Raw genomic sequence first — 21586 nt, 5'->3', positions numbered from 1 at the left:
TGTAAATTACACCTTAATTTAAACAAACAGCGAGAACAGCGAAACAAATTACCCCATAGATTACTTACTGGTCACAAGATGTGAAATACCTTTTACAATGCAGAGCCCTGGCTATCACAGCCTCAACCTTGATCAATGTCGGCCTCACTAAAGTGGGACAACTGGCTATTGGGTACCTCCTCATGTGCTGTAATTCAAAGTACAGAATAGTGTTTGGGAGGTGTCCCTCTCTCTATATAAGCAAGCCTTTAAATCTAACTGTCAGTGTGCAGGAAAAACTACAGATAGAGGAACAGGTTAATGACACACTGAGGAAACATTCAAACAAATCCAGTATGTGATGGAGCATCTGTCTCAAATGACAACTGGCTTGGACTCTTCGGAAAGGTCAGTTGTCATCATGACCCCCCCCCAAAAAAAGGGTGGGCTGGGCTGGGCATCTATAGTCCCAGCTACTCGGGAGGCTGAGGCAGGAGGATCGCTGGAGCCCAGGAGTTTGAGGTTGCTGTGAGCTATGAGGACACCTCTGCACTGTAGCCCAGACAACACAGTGAGGCCCTGTCTCCAAAAAAAGGAGGGTGGTGGTCGATGGAATGACGTGGTTCCACCTAGATTAGAAATTATTAAAGAGCTATATAATCCTTGATTGGAATTTGTGTTAAAAAAAACCAGCTATAAAGACATTTTGGGGATAATTGGGGAAATTTGATTGTGGACTACCTATTAGGTGATATTAAGAAGTTATCGTTGGCCGGGCGTGGTGGCTCACGCCTGTAATCCTAGCACTCTGGGAGGCCGAGGCGGGTGGATCGCTCGAGGTCAGGAGTTCGAGACCAGCCTGAGCAAGAGTGAGACCCCGTCTCTACTAAAAATAGAAAGAAATTATATGGACAACTAAAATATATATATACAAAAAATTAGCCGGGCATGGTGGCGCATGCCTGTAGTCCCAGCTACTCGGGAGGCTGAGACAGGAGGATCGCTTGAGCTCAGGAGTTTGAGGTTGCTGTGAGCTAGGCTGATGCCACGGCACTCACTCTAGCCCGGGCAACAGAGTGAGACTCTGTCTCAAAAAAAAAAAAAAAAAAAAAAAAAGAAGAAGTTATCGTTAATTGGTATTCAACCCCCCCACTGCTAAATTTGACTGGCTAAAAAAAAAAAGTTATCGTTAACTCTATTAGATGTGATAACGGTATGGAGGCTTTTCAGGAAATTGAGTTTTATTTTTATTTATTTATTTTTTAGAGACAGGGTCTCGCTTTGTCACCCAGGCAGGAGTGCAGTGGCATCATCTTAGTCCACTGCAGCCTCGAACTCGTGGACTTAAGTGATCCTCCCACCACAGCCTCCCAAGCAGATGGGATTGGCTAATTTTTTCCTATTTTTTGTAGAGACAGGATCTCACTATGTAGCCCAGCCTGGTCTTGAACTCTTGGCCTCAAGCGATCCTCCCACCTGGGCCTCCCAAAGTGCTAGGATTAAAGGCATGAACCACTGCATCCGATCTGGAAACTGGTTTTAAGAAATGCATGCTAAAGTATTGGGGATAAAATGCCATGATTTTTATAATTAGCTTTAAAATACTTCTGCTAAAATAAATGAATAAACAGATGACGGGAGGAGCAGAAGCAGTATGAAGGTGAGGAGAAACGTGGCTATGGCGCAGGCGTACATTTAGAATAACATGCAAACTCACGACAGAGGTCTCTGGGGGCCCCACCGTCCCTGACCTGGACCATGCTTGGCTCTCTGTCCTCACCTCCCGACACTTACCTCCAGCTACGCGGGACTTTTTCAAGTTCTCTCAATGGGCCAATCTCTTTCTCGCCTGGGGGCCTCTGCACTGGCGTAACTGCCGCCGGGGGCGTATTGCCTGGTCCTGGCCTTTTGCAGTCTGGCCCCAGACTCCTGAGCCTGAAGGTCACTGCAGAGAGGCCGTCTCCCGCAGAACTATCTGAAGTGGGTTTTACTTCTCGGCTCCTGTGTTTTGTTGCTCGGTTGCACTTCCCACTCGGCAGGCAGTTATGTTTATGTTTACGTGCTATGTCTGTGCGTTGATGCTTAGCGTCACCACCAGAGCCTGTGTTTGTCGCACACCTGTGCAAGCCCTGCGCACAGCTGCAGGCCCCACTACACTGGGCATTGCTGCAGTTGACTTCCCCCAACCACAGAGACAGCTGCGACCTGGGACCTCAGACCTGACCCAGACTCCGCCGGCGCTGGTCAGTGGGAAGCCAGGTCCCTCCGCCACCTCCTAGCCAGGTGACTGCCCCAAAGCCTGCCCACACCCTGGAGCCCCCCAGCTCGGGTTCTCCATCCCAACAGTCTCTGCTGCCTCCCCGAAAAACTACAATTCCCAGCAGGCGCGGGAGGGGAGCCCACACTCCCAGCGTGCTCTTAGGCGCGGCCCGCCCCTGGCATTAACCCTTTAGTGCCTGCAGCCTGGTGGCGAGCCTACCCGGCGGGGGCGAGGTAGGAAGGGGGAGTGGAAATACGGGGGTGGGGGACGGGTGCAGCGGGGCTGAAGAGGATGGGATGCGGGGGCCCTGGGGAGGAAGGGGTCCAGAGTTAACCGAGAACAGAGTCCCAGTTGTGGAAACGGCGGGCATAGAGCGCCGCCCTTCGCAAAACTAGGAATCTGGAGATTCACCTTTTCCTGCAAATCGAACCATTTCGGGACCCTGGTCCGGGCGGCGCTGAACGGGCGGAGGGCGAGGTAAAGTCGTCTGCCGTAGTTAAATGCCCCCCTCTACCCGACGCACACCTGCGCCTTCGATCCGAAACGTCCGGGGGCAGAGGAAAGTCGCAAAGTGGGCGAAGGCGAGGAAGTGAGTACGGCTCCTAGAGGACCGAGGCGCTCATGTGCTTTTCCGACTCCCCGAGACCAGGGCTCGGAGCTGGGAGCCCTTCCCGGCGCCCTGCCCTCCTTCCGGCGCTGGTGCACGTGTGGCATTCCCTCCGTCTTGTCCTGGCTCCTGCCCTGGCCCGAGCGCGGCCAGCGGGGGGTGGCAGGCTCGTGGCTGGCTGCGAGCTGGGCTCATCGCTTTGATCTGTGCGTGGACAGATGCAGGCGCGTCTAAGCGGTGGGGTGATGAGCAGCAGAGCTCACCCTGGGTGGGAGCGCAGGTGGGGGCAGCCCTCAGACAGCAGGAGCCTTTCAGATTGTGGGAGTCCGAGAAGACAAGACAAGATGACGTGTGTGGGAGGGGGCTGCTGCCCCAGATAGGGAGACGGAGGCAAAGATGGAAAGAACAAGGGAGTGACTGCAGCCTGGGCCCAGCAAGGGTTTGGACTTTACTCTAAAAGCACCAGTGGTAGCCGGTGGAAGGCAGGTATTAATGAGCAGGGCAGAAGCCTGTTCCCTCCCCAGCCTGTGCTCCCGGTGCCCTGGGCTGTCCCAGCACTGTGGAAGAGGGCAAAGGTGCAAGACAGGGACTGTGGTCAGGCCAGCACTTTCCTACCAGTCCAGCTGGCCACATCCCCCTCTGATCCTGAGTTCTCCTCTGTAAAATGGGGGTGACAATTCCTACCTCACAAGGTGCACACCTGGCTCAACCTGCTGTCCTCTTGCCCCCACAGGACCCTGCCGCCCGCCCCTCCCACAGAATGCCTGAGGGCCCTGAGCTGCACCTGGCCAGCCACTTTGTGAATGAGGCATGCCGGGGGCTGGTGTTCGGCGGGCGTGTGGAGAAGTCTTCCGTCAGCCGCAACCCCGAGGTGCCCTTTGAGAGCAGTGCCTACTGCATTTCGGCCTCAGCCCGTGGCAAGGAGCTGCGCCTGACACTGAGCCCTCTGCCTGGGGCCCAGCCCCCACAGGAGCCCCTGGCCCTCGTCTTCCGCTTTGGCATGTCCGGCTCCTTCCAGTTGGTGCCCGGAGATGCGCTGCCACCCCATGCCCATCTTCGCTTTTACACAGCTCCACCTGGCCCCCGGCTCGCCCTGTGCTTTGTGGACATCCGCCGATTCGGCCGCTGGGACCTCGGGGGCAAGTGGCAGCCGGGCCGAGGGCCCTGTGTCTTGCTGGAGTATGAGCAGTTCAGGTAGGGCCAGCACCAGGTGGGATAAACACAGTCCTGGGCTCCGGGCCTGGCTCTGTTGGTGCCTTGTTGGCCAACGAGGTGTGAGTCCCAGCCCCCTCTGGGCCTCAGTCCCCTGGTCCGTAGACCAAGACAGTGTCCCTGCCCTGGGTCAGCTCCCTGAGCCAACAGACATGGAAATTCAAAACTGATGTGGGAGGAGAGATGAGGAGCCAAGGAGGCTGCCTTTGGCACCGCCCCGAGGGCAGGACCCAGAATCCCACACGGCCTCTTGGAGCCCCCAGGAGGCTAAGAAAGGTGCAGGGGTTTTAACACACTAAGAAGTAAGGCTGGGCCTGGTGCAGTGTACCAGCACTTTGGGAGGCCAAGGCAGGAGGATTGCTTGAGGTCAGAAGTTCAATACCAGCCTGAGCAAAGAGTGAGACCTCCATCTCTACCTAATGAAAGAAAAAAAAAAAAAAAAGATTAGCTGGGCATAGTGGTGTACACCTGTAGTCCCAGCCACTCAGGAGGCTGAGACAGGAGGATCGCTTGAGCCCAAGAGTTTGAGGTTGCAGTGAGCTGTGATGATGCCACTGCATTCTAGCCTGGACAACAGAGCAAGACCCTGTCCAAAAAAAAAAAAAAGCCTGAGCAGGAATTGTTTCAAGGGGGTGGGGAGGGGACTGCCTAATGACCTGGTTTTTTGTGGTCTTGCATGTGCTGCCTGCCCACTGGTCTGTGTCCTGTGGTCTCCTCTGTGACTGTTCCCTGCCTGCAGGGGGCTATAAGCCCCACCTGGGATGTGATGCAGGTCACCTAAGATACCACAGTGTTAGCCACTTCCTTTCCTCTAAAGAGGAAACGTGTATGAGTCTCAGCTCGTGCCAGGACTTGCTCTAGGTGCTGGGGGCACAGCAGTGAACAGATGAAGGTCGTCCCTGCTCCTGCAGAGCCAAGGCTCAGACAAGGTAGGGGAGCACAGAAACAAACAAGAGGAATTCAAACAGACAGAAGCCAGAGGAAAAATCCCACAGGCCAAGGAAGCAGAGAATGATTTTTGGCCGGGCGGGGGAGGGGCGCAGGGGCGGTGCCATTGGAGCCAGCCAGGCGAGCCATAGCGGAAGGCATGAGAATCAGAGATGCAAAGGCCTGGAGTAGACCTGGTGAGTTCCCACTTCCTGGGGAACGTTGCGCCTCCAGTTGGTTCTCTGGAGACTTGGCTGCCCGTGGGGTAGGTCAGGGGCGTCTCTGATGCCACAGAAGGCAGTTGACTCCTGGCCTTCCCAGGCCTGAGCCCCGAGTGCATCCCCTGGGATACGTCTTTCCACGGTCTTGGATTCCACCCCCTTCCCCTCCCCGCTTCATCCTTCCTAGGGAGTCAGGCCACGAGCTAACCCTGCCAGCTGGCTCTGCAGCTTCTCTCCCACCACGAGCACTTTGGCTGTTTCCTTGTTCCTACAGCCAGGGCGTGTGGTGATCTGTTCCCCTCAGGGACCGGAACACCACCCAGGCTAGCCTTCCACTCGCACCTGTACCCCAGAACTTGACTCCTGGCCCCCTCCTCACACTCTCCTCACGCCCTGCACTGAGTCCCTCTTGCCATGGCCCTTTCCACAGAGAAACGAGATGCATTTCCTCTTCATGAGGGTGAGCTGAGACCCATGACCCTTGCAGGTGGGGTGGGGGCTGCCGGGGCACTCACCAGCCAGGACTCACGACCACACACCTGCTGCACAGAGACACACAGTCTTCAGGGTCTTGAGGAGAGTGGAACCCACCAATGTCAAATCCACATGTGGGTCAGACACGGTGGCTCACACTGTAATCCTAGCACTTTGGGAGGCCGAGGCAGGAGGATCCTTTGAGGCCAGAAGTTTGAGGTTGCTGTGAACTATGATGACGCCACTGTACTCTAGCCTGGGCGACAGAGGAAGACTCTGTCTCAAAATAAAAAAGAAAAACAAATCCACGTGTGGGCACTAACCACAAGTCTTAGGGAGTTCCAGACTGCAGACACATCTGAGATCCCGTGATCACCTTGTTCTCAAGTTTCCTAAGGAGTCTGAGGCACTTTGGTGATAAACACACAACCACACATACAGACTCACATGTGTTCCCTTGAACACATTGGTTTTGATCAGTATTTTTCACCTTTCACAATGAATTTAAATCCCGTATTATTCCCATTTAACAGATGGGAAAACTGAGGCAAACAGAGGGGTAACTGGGACTCCCAGTTTTCTTCCCCTTGCACCCAGAAACAAGTTCTCTCAGCCCTTCCCCCATCCCATGGAGGCGGGGATGGGTCTCATGCACCCAGGCTGTGTCCCTCCAGGGAAAACGTGCTACGAAACCTAGCGGACAAAGCCTTTGACCGGCCCATCTGCGAGGCCCTCCTGGACCAGAGGTTCTTCAATGGCATTGGCAACTATTTGCGAGCAGAGATCCTGTTCCGGTCAGCAGGCAGGCAGTGGGCACGAGGGCAGGGGTGGACCAGGTGTGCCCACCTTCCCCACTGCTTAGCAAGGCTCCCTGTCCCCACCCCACGCCAGGCTGAGGATCCCCCCCTTCGAGAAGGCCCGAACGGTTCTGGAGGCCCTGCAGCAGCGCAGGCCGGTGAGGGTACAGAGGAGGACGGCGCACATGGGCTGGCACACTGGTGTTGACGTGGGCTGGCAAGGGGACGGGTTGAGCCAGGTGTCTCCAGCTTGGCTCCACGACGGGAGGCGACGGGGAGGATGGACAGCCTGAGGCCCTACCGAGCTCAGAGGGGAGATGTGCCTTCTGAGTGGCCCTGCTCTATGCTGACAGCAAGGTCCTGCCCTTGCCCTTCCTCAGAGCCCGGAGCTGACCCTGAGCCAGAAGATCAGGGCCAAACTGCAGAACCCGGACCTGCTGGAGCTGTGCCACTCGGTGCCCAAGGAAGTGGTCCAGCTGGGTGAGGCCTGGGGAGGCAGAGATGGCAACAGCCTCTGCTTCAGCATACTGTGTAACCCCAGGGCGGTCGTTGTCCCTCTCTGGGCCTGACTCCCCACCTGGGGGATAGACTAGGCCTCCTCACTCGTCAACGACCTGTTTCCTGCGAGCTGCTCATGAGACAGGAGGATTCTTAAACCCAGTCCAGGATGGGAAAGTCATGGCCCAGAGGGGGAAGACACCACCGAGGTCACAGCTGGAGGAGGGAGAGCGTGGCCCCTGACTCAGTCCGTCAGCTTGTGTGGCTGAGGCCTGAGCCAGGTCTAACCAGGCTCCCCACTCCTCCCCGAGTCTGCTCCCTGATCTCCGCCCGTTCCTCTGTCCCACAGGGGGCAAAGGCTATGGGCCGGAGAGCGGGGAGGAGGACTTCGCTGCCTTTCGGGCCTGGCTGCGGTGCTATGGCGTGCCAGGCATGAGCTCCCTGCAGGACCGGCAGGGCCGCACCATCTGGTTCCAGGTTTGGGCCCCACTGCTCACACAGGCAAATGGAGACCCCAGGGAAGCTGGTGGGGTGGAGACCTGTGGTTGCAGCAGGGCAGGAGCTGGGGTCTTCTCCAGGTGGAGGTGCCCAGGGCCTGTGTAGGCCTCCCAAGGGTCATGGTGCTCCTGAGGGTCTACGTCCTCCCCATGCTTTGCCCCTCTGATCCTCTGAGTCCCAGGATCCCAGCGAGTAGAGCAGCCCACGGGCAAGGCAGCTTTGTTGACTCTTGACATTGGAGGAGGTCCCAGTTTCCTTCACCTTGTGCCCTGGAAACAGGTTCTCTCAGCCCCTCTCCCCCATCCCAGGGAGGGCGGGGATGGGTCTCACGCACCCAGGCTGCGTCCCTACAGGGAGCAGTGCTAGAAAACCTAGCAGACAGGCCTCCTAGGTGGACTTATACTGATTTGGAAGGATGTGTGTTTGAATCCTGCCTCTCCAAGAACACTGCCCCTACCCCAACCCAGGGTGATTTCTGAACTGTTCTCATCCGATTTTAGGGGGATCCTGGACCCCTGGTACCCAAAGGTAAGCTACTCCTAATGTAATAGGCTAAGAGAACAGAAAGGACTTCTTGTCTGCAAGGGCTCCAGCGCCCTTCCCCTCCACCACCCGCTCCAGCCCTGGGCACCCCCAGGCAGAGTGGGAGTCTGGAGGAAAGGGCTGGGGCTATAGGACCCTCCAACCATAGCACCAGTGTCCTGCAGGGCGCAAGTCCTGCCAAAAGAAATCCAAGGCAACACGGCTGAGTCCCGAGGACAGAGCGGAGGTATGGCCTGCTCCTGCGCAGCCCGCTCCTGCCTTGGCTGCACCTGGGAAGGTGGGCTAGGCAACCTCTGAACTGCTCTCTGAGCCCCTCAGAGACCCGTGTCTCCTCTACCCAGAACCCTCCACCTCCAAACAAGGCCCGTTCCAGGACACGAAGGGCACGGAGAGATCCTCCTGAGAAGACTGCAACCCAGCAGCCTGAGGGGACCAGCCTCCAACAGGACCCAGAAGCTCCCACGGTCCCCGAGAAAGGGAGGAGGAAGGGGCGACAGGCCACCCCCGGTGGGCTTTCCTCGGCACCCGCCTCTGGGGAGGGAAGGGGCACCACAGACACTGACTCTTCAGGAGAGGATGGGATGGCAGTGCAGGACCCGTGGACAAAGGTGGGGGGAGGTCGTCAGGGCAGCCCCAGCCTGGGAGTCCGCGCTAACCCTCTCGCCTGTTTTCTGCTTCTGCCCAGGCCGCCGCCGCAGACCCCGCAAGATTAAGGCTGATGCTCCACCCTTGGAACCAGAGGGGACCTCAGCCTCTTAACAGGAGGGTCTTCCTGCTTACAGCTAGCCTTTCCCGCCATCTTGCCCTGAACCTGGGGGCCCGTCTGAATTCCTAGAAGCAGGCGGCATCTCAAGGGGGCCGGCCGTATGCCTCAGGCCCCGTGGCTGTTCCCTGCACAACTGCTATGTTTTTAATTGTACCCAACCTTCCGTATTTTTAAAGCCCACGTGAAAAATGCTGTATTTTTCATAAACTGATAAATTTGAACTTATTGGCACTTCTTGGGTTGGCTGCACAAGGTCTGAGGTGGCCAGGTTGGGCCTGCTGCCTGGCTCTGGGGACAGGGTCTACTTTCTCAGCAAGGCAAACTGAGCCCCCATCCCAGACCTCAAAGCTCTGGCTATCAGAGGACAGTCTGCCTTTGCAGGGACAGCCCCTTAGAGGTGGTACTGAGACCCTGGCCAGGCAGCCCAGGATCCTAAGCTCCTCCAGCCCAGGATTCTTAGGGCCTGTGGCTGCTCCCCCATCCAGCCAGAACCCACCCTCCCAGTCTCCTCTCCAGCCCCGCACAGGAAAGGAACTTGTTATCGCATGGTCTCCAAGCAAGCTTTTGGTCACCCGAGGTCCCCAATCTCTCGCGGGAGCTGCAACCCAGACCTTGCACACACAGGTGCCGGAGACCTGTCCCCCCCCAAGCCTGAGGATGGAACCTAAGGGGCGTAAGCAGGGGCTACCAGCGTGGTTCCTGATCCAAGGATTTATTACACAGAGGCAACTGATCAGTGCTTCACGATGGGGAGGCAGCAATGAGGAGCCCCCAAAGCCTTCCACAAACAAAACCCCACCCCTAGGGACTCAGTTTTCTGGAGGCTGAAGCACGAGCAGCAGGGACTGCACTTGGAAGGGAGAAAAGGTGAGCTTCAGGCGGTTGTCCTGAAGGGGCAAGTGGCCAGCAGGATCTCGCCGCTCCAGGAGGTCACAGCTGGAGAACAGGAGGGGCCATGAGGGCTCTGTGAGGGCAGGACTCCTCCTCCCGCCCGAGCCCGCGCCGCGACTCACAGGATGGCCTCCTGAATGGGCAGCGAGGTGTGCAGCCAGCAGTCCACGTGGCTGCCGTGGGCCTCATACAGCCTCAGCACTAGCGCGCGGCTCTGGCTCTCGGGGCAGGTCTCCGCCTGGGGAGGGAGGCGGACAGTGGGCGGGGCCGGGGTGGGCTCAGCCCGGAACCCCGCCCCCAGATCGCCCCGCCCCTTGCCTGCTTGACAGTCTCCAACATCACCGCAGGAGAGGACACGGAAAAGGCACTCCAGGAGGTGGCGGGCGCTGGGCCCGGGACTGGCAGCGCCAACAGGGGGAAGTTGAGGCTGTAGGCAGCACGGATAACTCCAGCATCCTGAAAGGAGCCTGGGGTACAACCAGAAAGCGATGCTGATGGAGAATGGGGGCTACACTCCCAAGCCCCTACAGGGGGCAGAGGGCGGGCCAGGCTGCTGGGGTTTGTGCTCAGAGACGGGCAGAGGTGTCTAGGGCTGCAGGAGGTCCCCCCATCTCCAGCGCTCACCCTTGTGTGGCATCAGTGCATAGGTGAACTCATGGCGTCCCATGTCAGCAGTGGCGTCAGGGGCCTTAGGCGCCCGCAAGCTGCGGTGAGGAGGGTGGGTATGGACTGGGCGGAAGCTGCTGGAGTTCCACCCCAGGAAGCCCCACACCCCACGCCAGCTCCCGGGCCTGCTGGGTACCCACTCACAGCGAGAGGCTGAGGACGCTGCCTCGCACTGATGCGCCATACTTGCAGTCGTTGAGCAGGGCCAGCCCGAAGCCATGCTCTGACAGATCCATCCAGCGGTGGGCCCACACCTGGAGGGCAGATCCGAGACCCACTTGGTGGCCCCATGCCCCTCCTTGTGCTCCCAAATTCCACAGCTCTTGTCACTAGGGTGAGAACAAACTCTGGAACCACAAGATTGAATTCCAGCTCCCACTCTAGGAGGCCTTGGGCATGCCACCCAACCTGCCTGAGCCTCAGTTTCCTCATCTGTGAAACGGGGATAAATGATAGTACTTACCCACCAAATGGTCGTAAGTATCACACTAAGTGGAAAGCATTTAGCACAACGCCTGGTACACGTTAGGAAGCAGCAGTGTTGATCATCCCCCTCCTCCCCACCCCACACCACACACCCAGTCTCTCCCCAGCCAGGGAGGAGTCCAAGCCCACCCCTACCCCCTGCAATGTCAGACCTCAAATCGAGCCCAGTCCCAAGAGGTGTTGTAGTGGGTGGGCCGCTGCAGGTGCCCAAACTGGATCTCATAGGTGGCCTGGGGACAACGCACACGGGCAGGGAACTCCACCTTCAGGAACTTGTGGGCCTCGTGCCAGTGCACCTGGGGGTGGGATGGAAGGTGGGGGCGAGGGAAGGGAGAGACACACAGGCCTGAGGCTGGCACCTTCTCACGAGGCGCACCTGGGGAAGATCACCACCGCCACCCTGCCCCTGCTACCTCAGTATGGAAGCGGACATAGGGGCAGCCAACATCCAGCACCACCTCCTGGCTGAGCCGACTGTTGGGGGTGATCTGCAGCAAGAACCAGGCACTGCCCCGCAGGCCGCCCTCAGTGCCCACTGCCAGGGTCCCCGCCTGGCCCAGCACGGGCTTCCTGTGGGATGGGGGTGGGAGGCACTGAGCTAGGGGGGCTTGTGACCCAGCACCCCACCACCCCCAAGTCCTGCCCAGCCCATACCGTGTCTCTAGGTGGTAGTCCATGACGTCCCAGGCGTCCCAGTACAAGGGCACATCATCAAACAGCACAAACTGGTTCCCCACAGCACCCTCAGCAATGGCCTCCCTAGAAGGATGTGGCGATTGGTGCTTTACAACCGTATAGCTTCGCTCTCTCCAGCTGCGCTCAGTGGGCTGGGACAGAGTGAACAGACCCAGGGGACAAGGACCCCTAGCCCACCCTGCCTTGTTCTATATGTGGGTCCTAGCCCAGAGCCACTGTGGGCTGCTGTGGGCAGTGTTGTGGCCATGAGACAGAGGAAACGGGATCTGGGACCCATTTGCTAGGCACTGGGAAAGGACAGTGAGGAGTTGGCACCTGCCAGAGGCCACCAGGACCAAGGACGTCAGGCGGCCAGTCGGGTCCAGCCTTACTCGGATGATGCCATTGTCCAGAGTCACGGAACCGTCAGTCTTGGTGAAAGGGGGCCGTGAGGCTGAGTATGTAGGGGCTTCACCCCCATCCCCACCCCACCCCCACCTTGCCACTTGCTCCAGGTCGGAGCTCAGGATCCCCAAGTTGTTAGGAGCACCCCAGGACAGCTCTTGCCCCGCAGGAGCTGCCGGGACTCACCTCTTGCACGACAAACACAGGCTGCTGGGGCAGCAGGGGCTGCAGCGAGGTGGAGGCAGGAACAGGAGCATAGCCCATGCTGGGCACTGTCACCAGGGCTGGGGGTGAGGTCTAGGCATCAGCGCAGCCTCCTCATCTTTCTAGAACCTCGCTCAGGTTGGGGTGAGGGTGATGGAGGATGTGGCTACTCTACTCCAGCCTGGGGCACCCCAAGGCAGAGATCCCCAGGGTGTCCCTGACCTCATCGATCTGGCCTCGATCCCTCCTGAGGTAGCAGCAACCCTTCCCTCAGCTCGTACCTAGGCTGTGGGCCCCGCCGGGCTTGGGCAGGGCCAACACTTCCGTGCGCTTCCAGGGCAGCGTGTTGACAATGAGGAGGCCCTCGGGACCTGGTTCCCCAGCACACAGGGCTGTGGCTGCAGTGCTGAGCAGTGCGTTGCCGTGGGAACGAATGTCTGAGGAGAGATTAGCTGGTCATGGGTGGGCAATGGATCTGGGATGACCCCTGAATGGCCCCCTGGGGTTGGAGAGAGTGGCGGGACTGTCAGCCTCACCTGCGTAGTGGCACATGGCATCCTCTGCCACCAGCTGGATGCAGCTTCCAGTCACCACATCATGGAACTGGTTCAGAAGCAGGAGCCTGCAGGGGCCAAGGGCAGGGATGGGCAAGGCCAGGAAGGACAGCCACAGAAGCGTCTGGGGTGAGAGCTCAGGTGGGCGGTAGGGGCAGAAGCCAGGCTGACCTCCAGAGGTGCTGCAGCTGGGCTGCTGGGTACAGGAACTGGGTGCTGCGGGCCAGGGCCAGGCTACTGAGCAGCTCCACGTCATGCAGGATCCGCTCACACTCCCGGTTCCCCTTCTTGATCTGAGCCCAGGTGGGAAGATCAGTCTGGAGTCTGCTTAAACGTGCCAGATGCCTTCCAAAGCCCTCCCTTGCTCAGAACCCCTGACGGCTCCCCAGGACCTCCTAGATAAGGCCTTTTGCAGGTGACCGGACTCAAATGACCTCCCTCTCTCCCCCCAGCCCAAACTCCTGTTTCTTTAGGGATGCTCAGTCCTGCCTCCTCCAAGCTCTCCTGACCAACCCAGCTCTCAGTACTTCTCTCCTCCAAGCTTCTCCCTGGAACATGAGCCTCTTCCCCCAGATCTGGGCTGGGCTTTCTCCCCTGCTTCCTTCTCTGAAACTTTGCAGATCAAGGGCACACGCTCCCTGCTTCACTCCACAACCTGCCCCTGACCTGGGCATGGGTGGTGTAGGTGCCATTGTGCAGCTCCAGGAAGAGCTCCCCGACCCACGTGCACAGCTGCCCCGAGTCACTCTCCAGCGCCGAGAAGAGTTGCTTTGGAGAAGACAGCTGTACCCTGAGGGAAACCACAAGCCTTGGTGGCTTACCCTTCTACGTCAGAGCAGACAATCCATCAGTCCCAACAGAGAAGAGCTACTCCAGAAAGCTCCCCATCCACACAACGCCAGCCCTAGACACCCCAGGAGAGCTGCTCTCTCTGGTGGATTCAAGCTTCTGCCTCTTCCCTCCCTCAGCTTTTCCCCAGCCCACCCCCAGAGTGGGAGTTTGGAGGAGCCGGTGGTCCAGGACTGGAGCAGGACAAGGCCCAGCGGTGGGCTTGGGCCACTGTCTGAGCGCAAGGCAGGGCTCACAGCAAGGCTGAGGGTGGGGCTGAAGGAGAGCTGAGGCCTGCTGGAGGCCCGGCCTGACCTGGGCAGCCCGTCGGTATTGCGCAGCCGCGTCAAGCGGTCCAGCATGGTCTGGGTGGGGCCGCCGCCCCCATCCCCGAAGCCGAAGAGGAAGGCACTGTGATTAGTCCTTCCCTTGTCCCGGTTGTTGGTCACAGTCTTCAGCACCTGGACAGGTAGGGGCAGGTCAGTGTGGGTCAGCCTAGGACAGGCCAGCCCTCTCCAGCCTGCCCCCACCCCCACCACTAAGTATCCGCTCACCTCGTCCACGTTGCCCTGCATCCCATAGGAGTCGCCAGGTGGAAAGTGGACCAGTACATGGGAGCCATCCAGCCCCTCCCAGAAAAAGGTGTGGTGCTACCGGCAGGGAAACAGAGGCAGGAGAGAACGGCCAGAGTCAGGGCTGAGGCAAACTCGGTCCAGCCCCTGCCTGCTGTGCAACTGTGGTGGAGGCCCATCCTCTCTGGGCGGGGGTTTGGTGGTCTGTCCGGGACTCCTCAAATTAGCCTGGGGAGAGGTGAATGGGCCATGTGGGACGGAGGCCGACTCTGACCCTGACTCCCCTGGGTCTGCTCACCGGGAAGGAGTTCACCAAGTTCCAGCTCAACTTCTGGGTCAGAAAGTGCCTGATGCCACAGCCACGCATGATCTGCGGGAGTTGTGCTGAGTAGCCGAACGTGTCTGGCAGCCAGAACTGGAGGGAAGAGGGCCCCTGGAGGCTGGGAACCAGGGCTCGGTGGAGCCACCCAGCCTCAGCCCCTCAGGGACGCTGGGTCAGGTACCAGCCCCCCCTGCCCACAGCCCGGTGCAGCAGCTCCCAGCCTACCTCAGTACACATCTTCCCAAACTCCTGCAGAAAGAAGTTCTGGCCCTGCAGGAACTGCCTCACCATAGCCTCTCCACTGGGCAGGTTCCCATCCTGGCAGCGAGGGAAGAGGGAGGCCAGAGCTCAGGCCAGCCCCATTCCCTGCAGGAGAAGCCAGGGCTGCTCTGACACAGGAGTTATAGCCAGGTCCCAGGAAGGGTCCCTCTCCTCGCTTCAGGCCTGTCCATCTGCCTGAGCGAGGTGCCCAGGACCGGCCACACAGACAGCCTGTCACGGTGCTGGAGACCCTCCCCGCCCTTGGAGTCTCAGGCCTTGGGGCTCCAGGGACTAAGGCGCCCTGCCACAGACAGGGTGTGAATGGCCTGCAAGTCACCAGCACAGCCGAGGGGAGCCTGGGCCGCAGGAGGGAAGGCCATAACCGTATGGACCGAGGCTGAGGAGGTGCCAAATACACTCACCATCTCCACCCAGGTGCCCCCCACGGGCACAAACTGCCCTCGGCAGGCAAACTCCTGGAGCTGGGCATGCAGACCGGGGTAGTGGCTCTTCACCCACTCGAGCTGCTGTGCCTGTGGGGCCGATGGGGTGGGACCTGAGCCAGCAGTGACGAGGACCCCACCCAGGGCCGAGCATCTGGGGCCCAGTGAGTGGCTGAGGGTGGGGAACAGACCTGCCCCTCAGGCCTAAGAAGCCCTCAGAGAGCCCCAGGGAGGGCCAGGTGCCTCCCCTGCCCCCACACCGCTGTCCCTCTGACCTGGGAGCAGGCAAAGATGAACTCAGGGTTCTGTCCCATGAGCTGCACGGCTGTCACCCAGCTCCGGGCACATTTCCTTATGGTCTCTTTGAAGGGCCAAAGCCAGGCTAGATGGGGGTTGGGGGTGGAGGGAGCAGCAAGGTCCTGACAGGTCTCTAGCCCCGCCCCCGCCCCGGCAGCCTGACCAGGCCTAAGGTCACCTATTCCCTTCTCCCGTCCCCAGCCCTTCACTCTGGAAAACCTTGTGGCATCCTTCCTAAGCTGTCACTTCAAACCGCTCCTGCAAGGGGGGAGGAAAAATTGGAGAAAGGAGGCCGGCAGGGTCAATTTTGGAAATGGAGGCCCCTGGCCGTGGGACAGCCTCAGTCTGAGGCTGAGATGCCTCAGAGGATCCCATGAGAGGCAGCAGGAATTACCCTGCGCTTGCACGTGCTGAGGATACGCTGGAACAGGGGGCACAGCTCCCAGGATGGACCTGTCTGGCCCAGCTGTCCTGCAGGAGGCACTACGGCCTCTCCCAGCCTCTCCCGGCCCTAGGCAGTTCCTTCCTTACCAGCCCGGAACCCCCACCCGCTACCCCGCATCTTGGCACAGCAGAGAGAGCCCTTGTTCTGTGATTCAGAAACTTTACTTGCATCACACCCAATACCTTGGGGAACTTGCTAATCAGGTGGCTCTCTCACAAGCCTCACAGACACTGCAGATTCTTCAGGTTCAAAATTGAACTCCTGATGCTCCCCAGGAAACCCGCTCCCTGCGTTTGAGCCCCCATCTCAATAATTCCACATCACTCCTCTCTGAGGACTTGGGTGCCCTTGCCAAACTCCTGCCCATTCTTGCTCAGTTCAAGGTCACCTTGTCCAGGAAGCCTCTCTGGAATCCCCCTAATCCAGCTGGGTTAGGTGACCCTTCTGGGCTCTCTACCCCCCACACTAGCCCCCCACCCTCACTGTGGTACCAGCCGTGCCTGCCAATTCTATGATCACCAATCTCTGGAATCCTACCCCCCAGTATCTATTAATAGCATGGGGCCCCATTAGGCATCAGACTTTGTCAAAAGAACAAATGAAGCCATAGCTAACAAAGCCCACAGTCCAGTCCCCCAGCTCCATCTTACAGATGGGCAACACTGAGGCCCAAGAGGGGCAAGAGCTTGCTGAGGATCACGCAGTGCTTCCAAGGCACAACCAGGGATTCCAGGGCATTCCTGCCTCTCCAGCCAACCCAACCACCTGCAGGCCTACCTGTATCAATGTGGCAGTGCCCTGTGGCATGGATGGTGTGTTGGCTTTCACCACCACGTTGGCCAAAGAACTTGGATGCCAGGGCCTGGGCCGCTGGGAAGGTCTCGGGCCGGGCAGGGTCACACACATTCACCATCTGGTTAGCTGTGTACAGGGCCTGGAAGCTGCGCTGGTTGTCCTCCCCGAGACCCTACAGCAAGGTTCTGCCCCTTAATCCCCTTCTCAAGCACATCCTCCAGAGCTAGGGTCTGGGGAGGGGGGGTCTCCCAAGGGTGTTCAGCAGAATGCCCCCACCTCCACCCCTTTGCTCCTGCTGTACCCCCTGCTCAGCACCGGCTCCGCCTCCCCTTTACACGGGAAAATCCTCTCAACCCTCAGGCAGGAACTCTCTCCCTGCTGGATTCTGAGTCTCACTTATCTGACCCAAGAAACAACCAGCCTAGAGCAGGGATCTAGGGGGTGACAGAGAGAAGGGGGGTGTCGAGTACCTTGGCTATGCCCAGTAGCAGCTCCAGATCCACCAGGAGCTTGTGGACATCTCGGTGGAACACGGCCAGCTCGGCCCGGCTCAGCTGGAACGTCTTCTCGGGATCAGGGGCTGCGATCATGCTTCCCTTCCCAGCCCCCAGGAGCCCATTGCAGGCCACTTCCACGTAGAGCGTCAGGCTACAAACATGAGGAGGCAGCCTCAGGCCAAGGAACTGGCAGAGGACTCTGGGGACCTGGGGAGGGAGCACCCAGGAGGCATCCATCTGACCCCTCCCCATTCGCCTCCAGGACCCACCCCGCCGAGGACCCCACAGTGTGTCAGCTGTGCACACTGGCTGCCACGTAGAAACACCAGACTGAATCCTGCTGATGAGTGGCCTGCCCCAGTCAGGGCAAATCAGTAACAAGTGTGGAACTGTGTGAATTACACTGCTGTTTAGCCTTCTATTTCCCAAGCTGTCTTTGCGGAGCACTGCCTTGGTCTGGAAACCCTGTTTGCATATTAAAAGCACCTTTGGATCTCCCAGGCTGGACCGTCTAGACCCTAGATCCATCAGTCAACATGGGGTGGGTCTTTCACTAGAGAAGCCCGAGAGGTTGTGGTGCCGCTCTACTCAGACTTCCTCAGGGAAGCCCTCCTGACCCTCCTCCTACCCCTCCGCTAAGTCTAGAACAGATTCCTCATATCTAGCTCCCAGAATTTTCTTTCAGGGCCTTCGTCAGTTTTGTAATTACATGAGTAGAACTGTCTCCCTTTGCTGTCAACATCATTCAACACCATATTCCCAGTGTCTGGAGACATCTCAAACACAGTGTTCAATAAAACATAAAATACACTAATGTCTAAGAAACGTTTTTAATGGTATCATAAAATGCCCATGGTATAATAGGGAATGTAAAAAGTCAGGATGTGAAACATCAAAGAAATACGATCTCAACTAGTAAAAACTATGCCTGAAAGAAATACCAAGAACATGAATGCTGAGATGTTAATGGTGGTCATCTCTACTCTAGGTGGTGGGATAATAGTTATTTACTTCTTTGAGTTTTCTGTACTGACCACAATAAAGCAAACGTTATTTTTATAGTTAGGAAGGAATCATGCTTTCTAAAAGCAAACTGTGAGATTTGAGGACGGTTGTGCTGGAGGTGGGGTACTTCTGAGATCACTCTAGGCCTCAGCTCCTCCTTGCCTGGTGGGACCCCTCCCCCCACAGTATTGGTAGACCAGCGCATAGGGACTCACCCACCTTCGGGGGTCTCCTTCCCCCAGCCTGTCTGTCAGGATATAGCTGGTCTTCTCACCATCTTTGGTTAAACCCTGGCAGGGAGTGGAGTGAAAGATGGGGCCTGAGGCCTTTGGACAGTTCAGGTGAAGCATAAACCAAGGGAAGTCAGGCCTCTCCACCTGGCCCCCAGCTCTGGGTCCTCTCTGCCAAGCAGGGCCAAGATTGACAAATCAGAGACCCCTGGTAGCAGCTGTCCCACCTCCCACAGCAGCCAGCACCACGACCATCAAATAATACTTGTTTACCAGTGGAAAAGCCCATGGTCTTTTTTTTTTTTTTTTTTTTTTTGGAGACAGAGTCTCACTCTGTTGCCCAGGCTAGAGTGCCATGGTGTCAGCCTAGCTCACAGCAACCTCAAACTCCTGGGCTCAAATGATCCTCCTGCCTCAGCCTCCCGAGTAGCTGGAACTACAGGCATGAGCCACCATGCCCGGCTAATTTTTTCTATATATTTTTAGCTATCCAGATCATTTCTTTCTATTTTTAGTAGAGACGGGGTCTCGCTCTTGCTCAGGCTGGTCTCAAACTCCTGAGCTCAAACTATCCGCCCGCCTTGGCCTCCCAGAGTGCTAGGGTTACAGGCCAGGAGCCACTGCGCCCGGCCAGAAAAGCCCATGGTCTTTAAGGGCCATGGACAGGAGTTAGGAGGCCTGGGTGTGGCTTCTGCACTCCTGAATAAATATCTGAAGGGAAACTCTATAAAGTCAGGGATAGGTTTGCCTCATTCCCTGCTACATCCCCAACACTTAGCACAGGGTCTAGCTCATAATAAACACCATGAGACATGTGCTGAGCCAGAGAAGGGAGGGAGAGAATGGCTCTGCCTTCTTTTAGCACAAGAACAGTCCTAACCCCAGATTGAGAGTCAGTCCAATTTGAAATGGAAGCTGTGTGAACCTGAGCAAGTAAACTAACTAAAACCTTGATATATCTCAGTTTCTTAATCTGTAAGTGGGCATAAAGAGCTACCACAAAGGATTGTTAAGGATTAAACCTGATATGGTTGGATGCATGAACAAGACACTTAACAGTGGTTATATCTAGGGAATGGGATGGGGTGGTAGGGAGAGATTCATTACTTCAGGGGAAGAAGACTTAACAGTTTTTACTTTCTACTATCTAGAACTGTTTGAAACAATTTTCCCCATAAGCATGAATTACATACAATAAAAACTGGTTTATTGAAAACTAGGGACCAATTACACAGAAGCCCAAGTGGCAATTTCCCCAGTACCGAAATCCTGATACCACCCTGCAGACAGAGCCACTCAGCTGTGGCTTCTCCAGAGATGAGGGCTGAACAGCGGTCACACCTGACCTTAGGGTTGGGATCCTCACCTGGACAGGTTCCCCATCTCGCCACACCAGACCTTCTCCATCACTTTGCCAGCAAAGGTGAACTTCCTGGCCCACCCATGCCTCTGGGATGGTCAACTCCACCCGGAACCAGCAGGTCCACCATCTGCAAGAGAGCCCTTGTGATGGGCCTAGAGGTGGAAACCCTGTCCTGAAATACTTCCTTGAGTTAAAAGGTCAGCAAGAGATTGAGACTCTTTCCAAGAATCTGTAGCATCGAAAGGGACTCAGATTTGAGCCACAAGATAGGAGCAAGGGCTGGGCAGCAAGGTGAGGGAAAGAGGAAGAGAAGTCAGGGGTCCATGATCCGACCTCGGGTGCCCTTCCTAAAGGGTGTGCAGACGGTGGGGATGGAAGGATGGAAACTTTCCCCTCAAGACTCTGAGGGACCAGGGTGCTGTTCCCGGCAGAGGGTGCTGCTCCATCTCTTGTAGCTGTCTAGGGCAGGTGGCCAACAAAAAAGGCGTGGCAGGGGCTGGGTAGGGTGCCGGGTGTGGGATGTGGCCTTCCCTTAGGCCCGCGAGCCCTCCCTCCCGCTCGGCGTTACCCACGTCGGTCCGAAGCTGTCGCCGACCCGCGCCGGGCTGAAGTCCTGCAGGACTGCCTCCTGGTAGGAAAGCCTCTGGGGCGTCAGGAAGCTGGAGAGCGCAGCCACGGGGCAGCTTTCCCCAAACAGCCTGGGCGGGAGGAGCCGGTGGGCGCGCGCTCGAGGCCTCCCCTTTTCCGACCCTGGGCCAGCCGGCCGGTGGGGACGCACTTTCCCTCGGTCCGCCGCTGACAGGGCTGCCTGGCGGCCCCACGGCACATCCTGCCCCCTACCCTTCCTCCCGGGCCCCTGCCCTGTCCGCGGCGGGCACTTTGTCCCGCGGCCCAGGTGGCGGCAGCTTAGGTTTCCCCCCGGAAGGCTGAGGCGCACGGATGCGGCCGGACGGCTACCCGGACGAGGGGCCACACCTGCCGCGGAGGTTACAGTCGGTAAAATAGAGCGGCGACACGAACTTCTCCACCCGCTCCAGTGTGGTGCGCCAGTGCTTCAGAGCCGGCGCCCCCGCCATCACCGCGCCCCAGCTCCTCTCCCCGGAAGGCCGCTGGCATTGCCGGCGCGGTCCACCGACTGAAACCAAAGGTTCCGGAATCTGAAGGGCGCCTTCCAGCCCCGGGCAGCTTTTCTGGAGACACCAGCGGCTCTCGGAAGCCCAGCTGCTGTCTGAACTTTGAGCCAGGAGTTGAAAACTAGAAGCTGCGCTTTGGAGGCTAGTTGGCTATAGGGCAGATCCCTAAATAAAATGGGAAATTTGACGATTAAAGCCCCCGAAGGTCCTGAGACACAGACTTGGGACCATTGGGCACAACGAGCAGGAACCTTGGCTGCTGCAGACCCAGCCTCAAAAGCAGCAATCAGAGACCACTCACTGGCTCTGGCTACATGCCTGAACACGAAAACTGGTGTCTGCTTAACGTGGAAGGAGGCTGCCCAGGATGCATGTTTTCATACTGACTGGAGGATATGGTGAGCAGAGAGGATGAGCTCCAGTGACCCTAGCTTACATGTTTTAATTCATGTGTATGTTGCTAACTCTTGCCCATCACCAGAAACTCTGCAAAGATTTTTGAGATAGCAGATCATGGTCATAGCATTGAAGAGTCCCATAGAATCTTCCCTGTAATTTCACTGGACAGGTCTGTAGAGTCCAGGGAAGCCCTAATGTCAGAAACAGACCTCTAATTTCATTCTCATCCCAAGTATTCCACTGGCAACTTTACTTTTTTCCTCGTGGGGTTGCCACAGTCCTTGTCTATAAAATCATTAGGAAGAAAAAAATATATACACAACATTAGCCCTG

At 57.7% G+C, this 21586-nt stretch overlaps 2 protein-coding genes across 5 annotated transcripts; one reads left to right on the top strand and one right to left on the bottom strand.

The window, feature by feature from the left end:
• Positions 1 to 1583: 1583 nt before the first annotated feature.
• Positions 1584 to 9003, top strand: NEIL1 (nei like DNA glycosylase 1). The gene is made up of 10 exons (XM_069481746.1): positions 1584 to 2716; positions 3580 to 4040; positions 6355 to 6474; positions 6572 to 6635; positions 6858 to 6957; positions 7325 to 7452; positions 7974 to 8001; positions 8181 to 8242; positions 8358 to 8523; positions 8702 to 9003. The coding sequence occupies exons 2-10, from the start codon at positions 3607 to 3609 to the stop codon at positions 8773 to 8775; spliced, it is 1176 nt and encodes a 391-aa protein (XP_069337847.1). The 5' UTR covers positions 1584 to 2716; positions 3580 to 3606; the 3' UTR covers positions 8776 to 9003.
• Positions 9004 to 9478: 475 nt separating this feature from the next.
• MAN2C1 (mannosidase alpha class 2C member 1) lies at positions 9479 to 20980 on the bottom strand. 4 transcript variants are annotated; one of them, XM_069481709.1, is made up of 26 exons: positions 20697 to 20980; positions 20294 to 20419; positions 19725 to 19848; positions 18348 to 18418; positions 17097 to 17274; positions 16609 to 16798; positions 15365 to 15471; positions 15069 to 15179; positions 14611 to 14703; positions 14362 to 14478; positions 14046 to 14141; positions 13807 to 13952; positions 13330 to 13453; positions 12835 to 12956; positions 12646 to 12731; positions 12391 to 12546; positions 12092 to 12202; positions 11837 to 11969; positions 11480 to 11584; positions 11239 to 11395; positions 10978 to 11121; positions 10484 to 10593; positions 10298 to 10377; positions 9992 to 10140; positions 9796 to 9911; positions 9479 to 9718 (listed from the first exon to the last, which is right to left on the bottom strand). In XM_069481709.1, the coding sequence occupies exons 1-26, from the start codon at positions 20795 to 20797 to the stop codon at positions 9592 to 9594; spliced, it is 3180 nt and encodes a 1059-aa protein (XP_069337810.1). In that variant the 5' UTR covers positions 20798 to 20980; the 3' UTR covers positions 9479 to 9591. The 4 variants fall into 4 exon arrangements, with proteins under 4 accessions (XP_069337810.1, XP_069337818.1, XP_069337828.1 ...); XM_069481717.1 differs by having other exon boundaries at positions 11837 to 11931; positions 12092 to 12189; XM_069481727.1 differs by having other exon boundaries at positions 9992 to 10071; positions 11837 to 11931; positions 12092 to 12189.
• Between the last annotated feature and the right edge of the window lie 606 nt (positions 20981 to 21586).

The sequence above is a fragment of the Eulemur rufifrons genome, chromosome 2 (genome assembly GCF_041146395.1).
Source record: "Eulemur rufifrons isolate Redbay chromosome 2, OSU_ERuf_1, whole genome shotgun sequence".
Classification (NCBI taxonomy): Eukaryota; Metazoa; Chordata; class Mammalia; order Primates; family Lemuridae; genus Eulemur; species Eulemur rufifrons.
The sequence above is the reverse complement of the archived record's forward strand: the minus strand, read 5'-3'. Positions and strand labels throughout refer to the sequence as shown.

Bases quoted from the DNA above. Each gene is read 5' to 3' on its own strand.
- NEIL1 (XM_069481746.1), top strand. From the start codon at position 3,607: ATGCCTGAGGGCCCTGAGCTGCACCTGGCCAGCCACTTTGTGAATGAG. The intron at 6,958-7,324 runs GTGAGGCCTGGG...TCTGTCCCACAG, and splicing joins CAAGGAAGTGGTCCAGCTGG to GGGGCAAAGGCTATGGGCCG. The intron at 8,524-8,701 runs GTGGGCTTTCCT...GCTTCTGCCCAG, and splicing joins GGGGCGACAGGCCACCCCCG to GCCGCCGCCGCAGACCCCGC.
- MAN2C1 (XM_069481709.1), bottom strand. From the start codon at position 20,797: ATGGCGGGGGCGCCGGCTCTGAAGCACTGGCGCACCACACTGGAGCGG. The intron at 15,180-15,364 runs GTCAGAGGGACA...TCGGCCCCACAG, and splicing joins TCATCTTTGCCTGCTCCCAG to GCACAGCAGCTCGAGTGGGT. The intron at 9,912-9,991 runs GCAAGGGGCGGG...CTCCCTCCCCAG, and splicing joins TGTTGGAGACTGTCAAGCAG to GCGGAGACCTGCCCCGAGAG.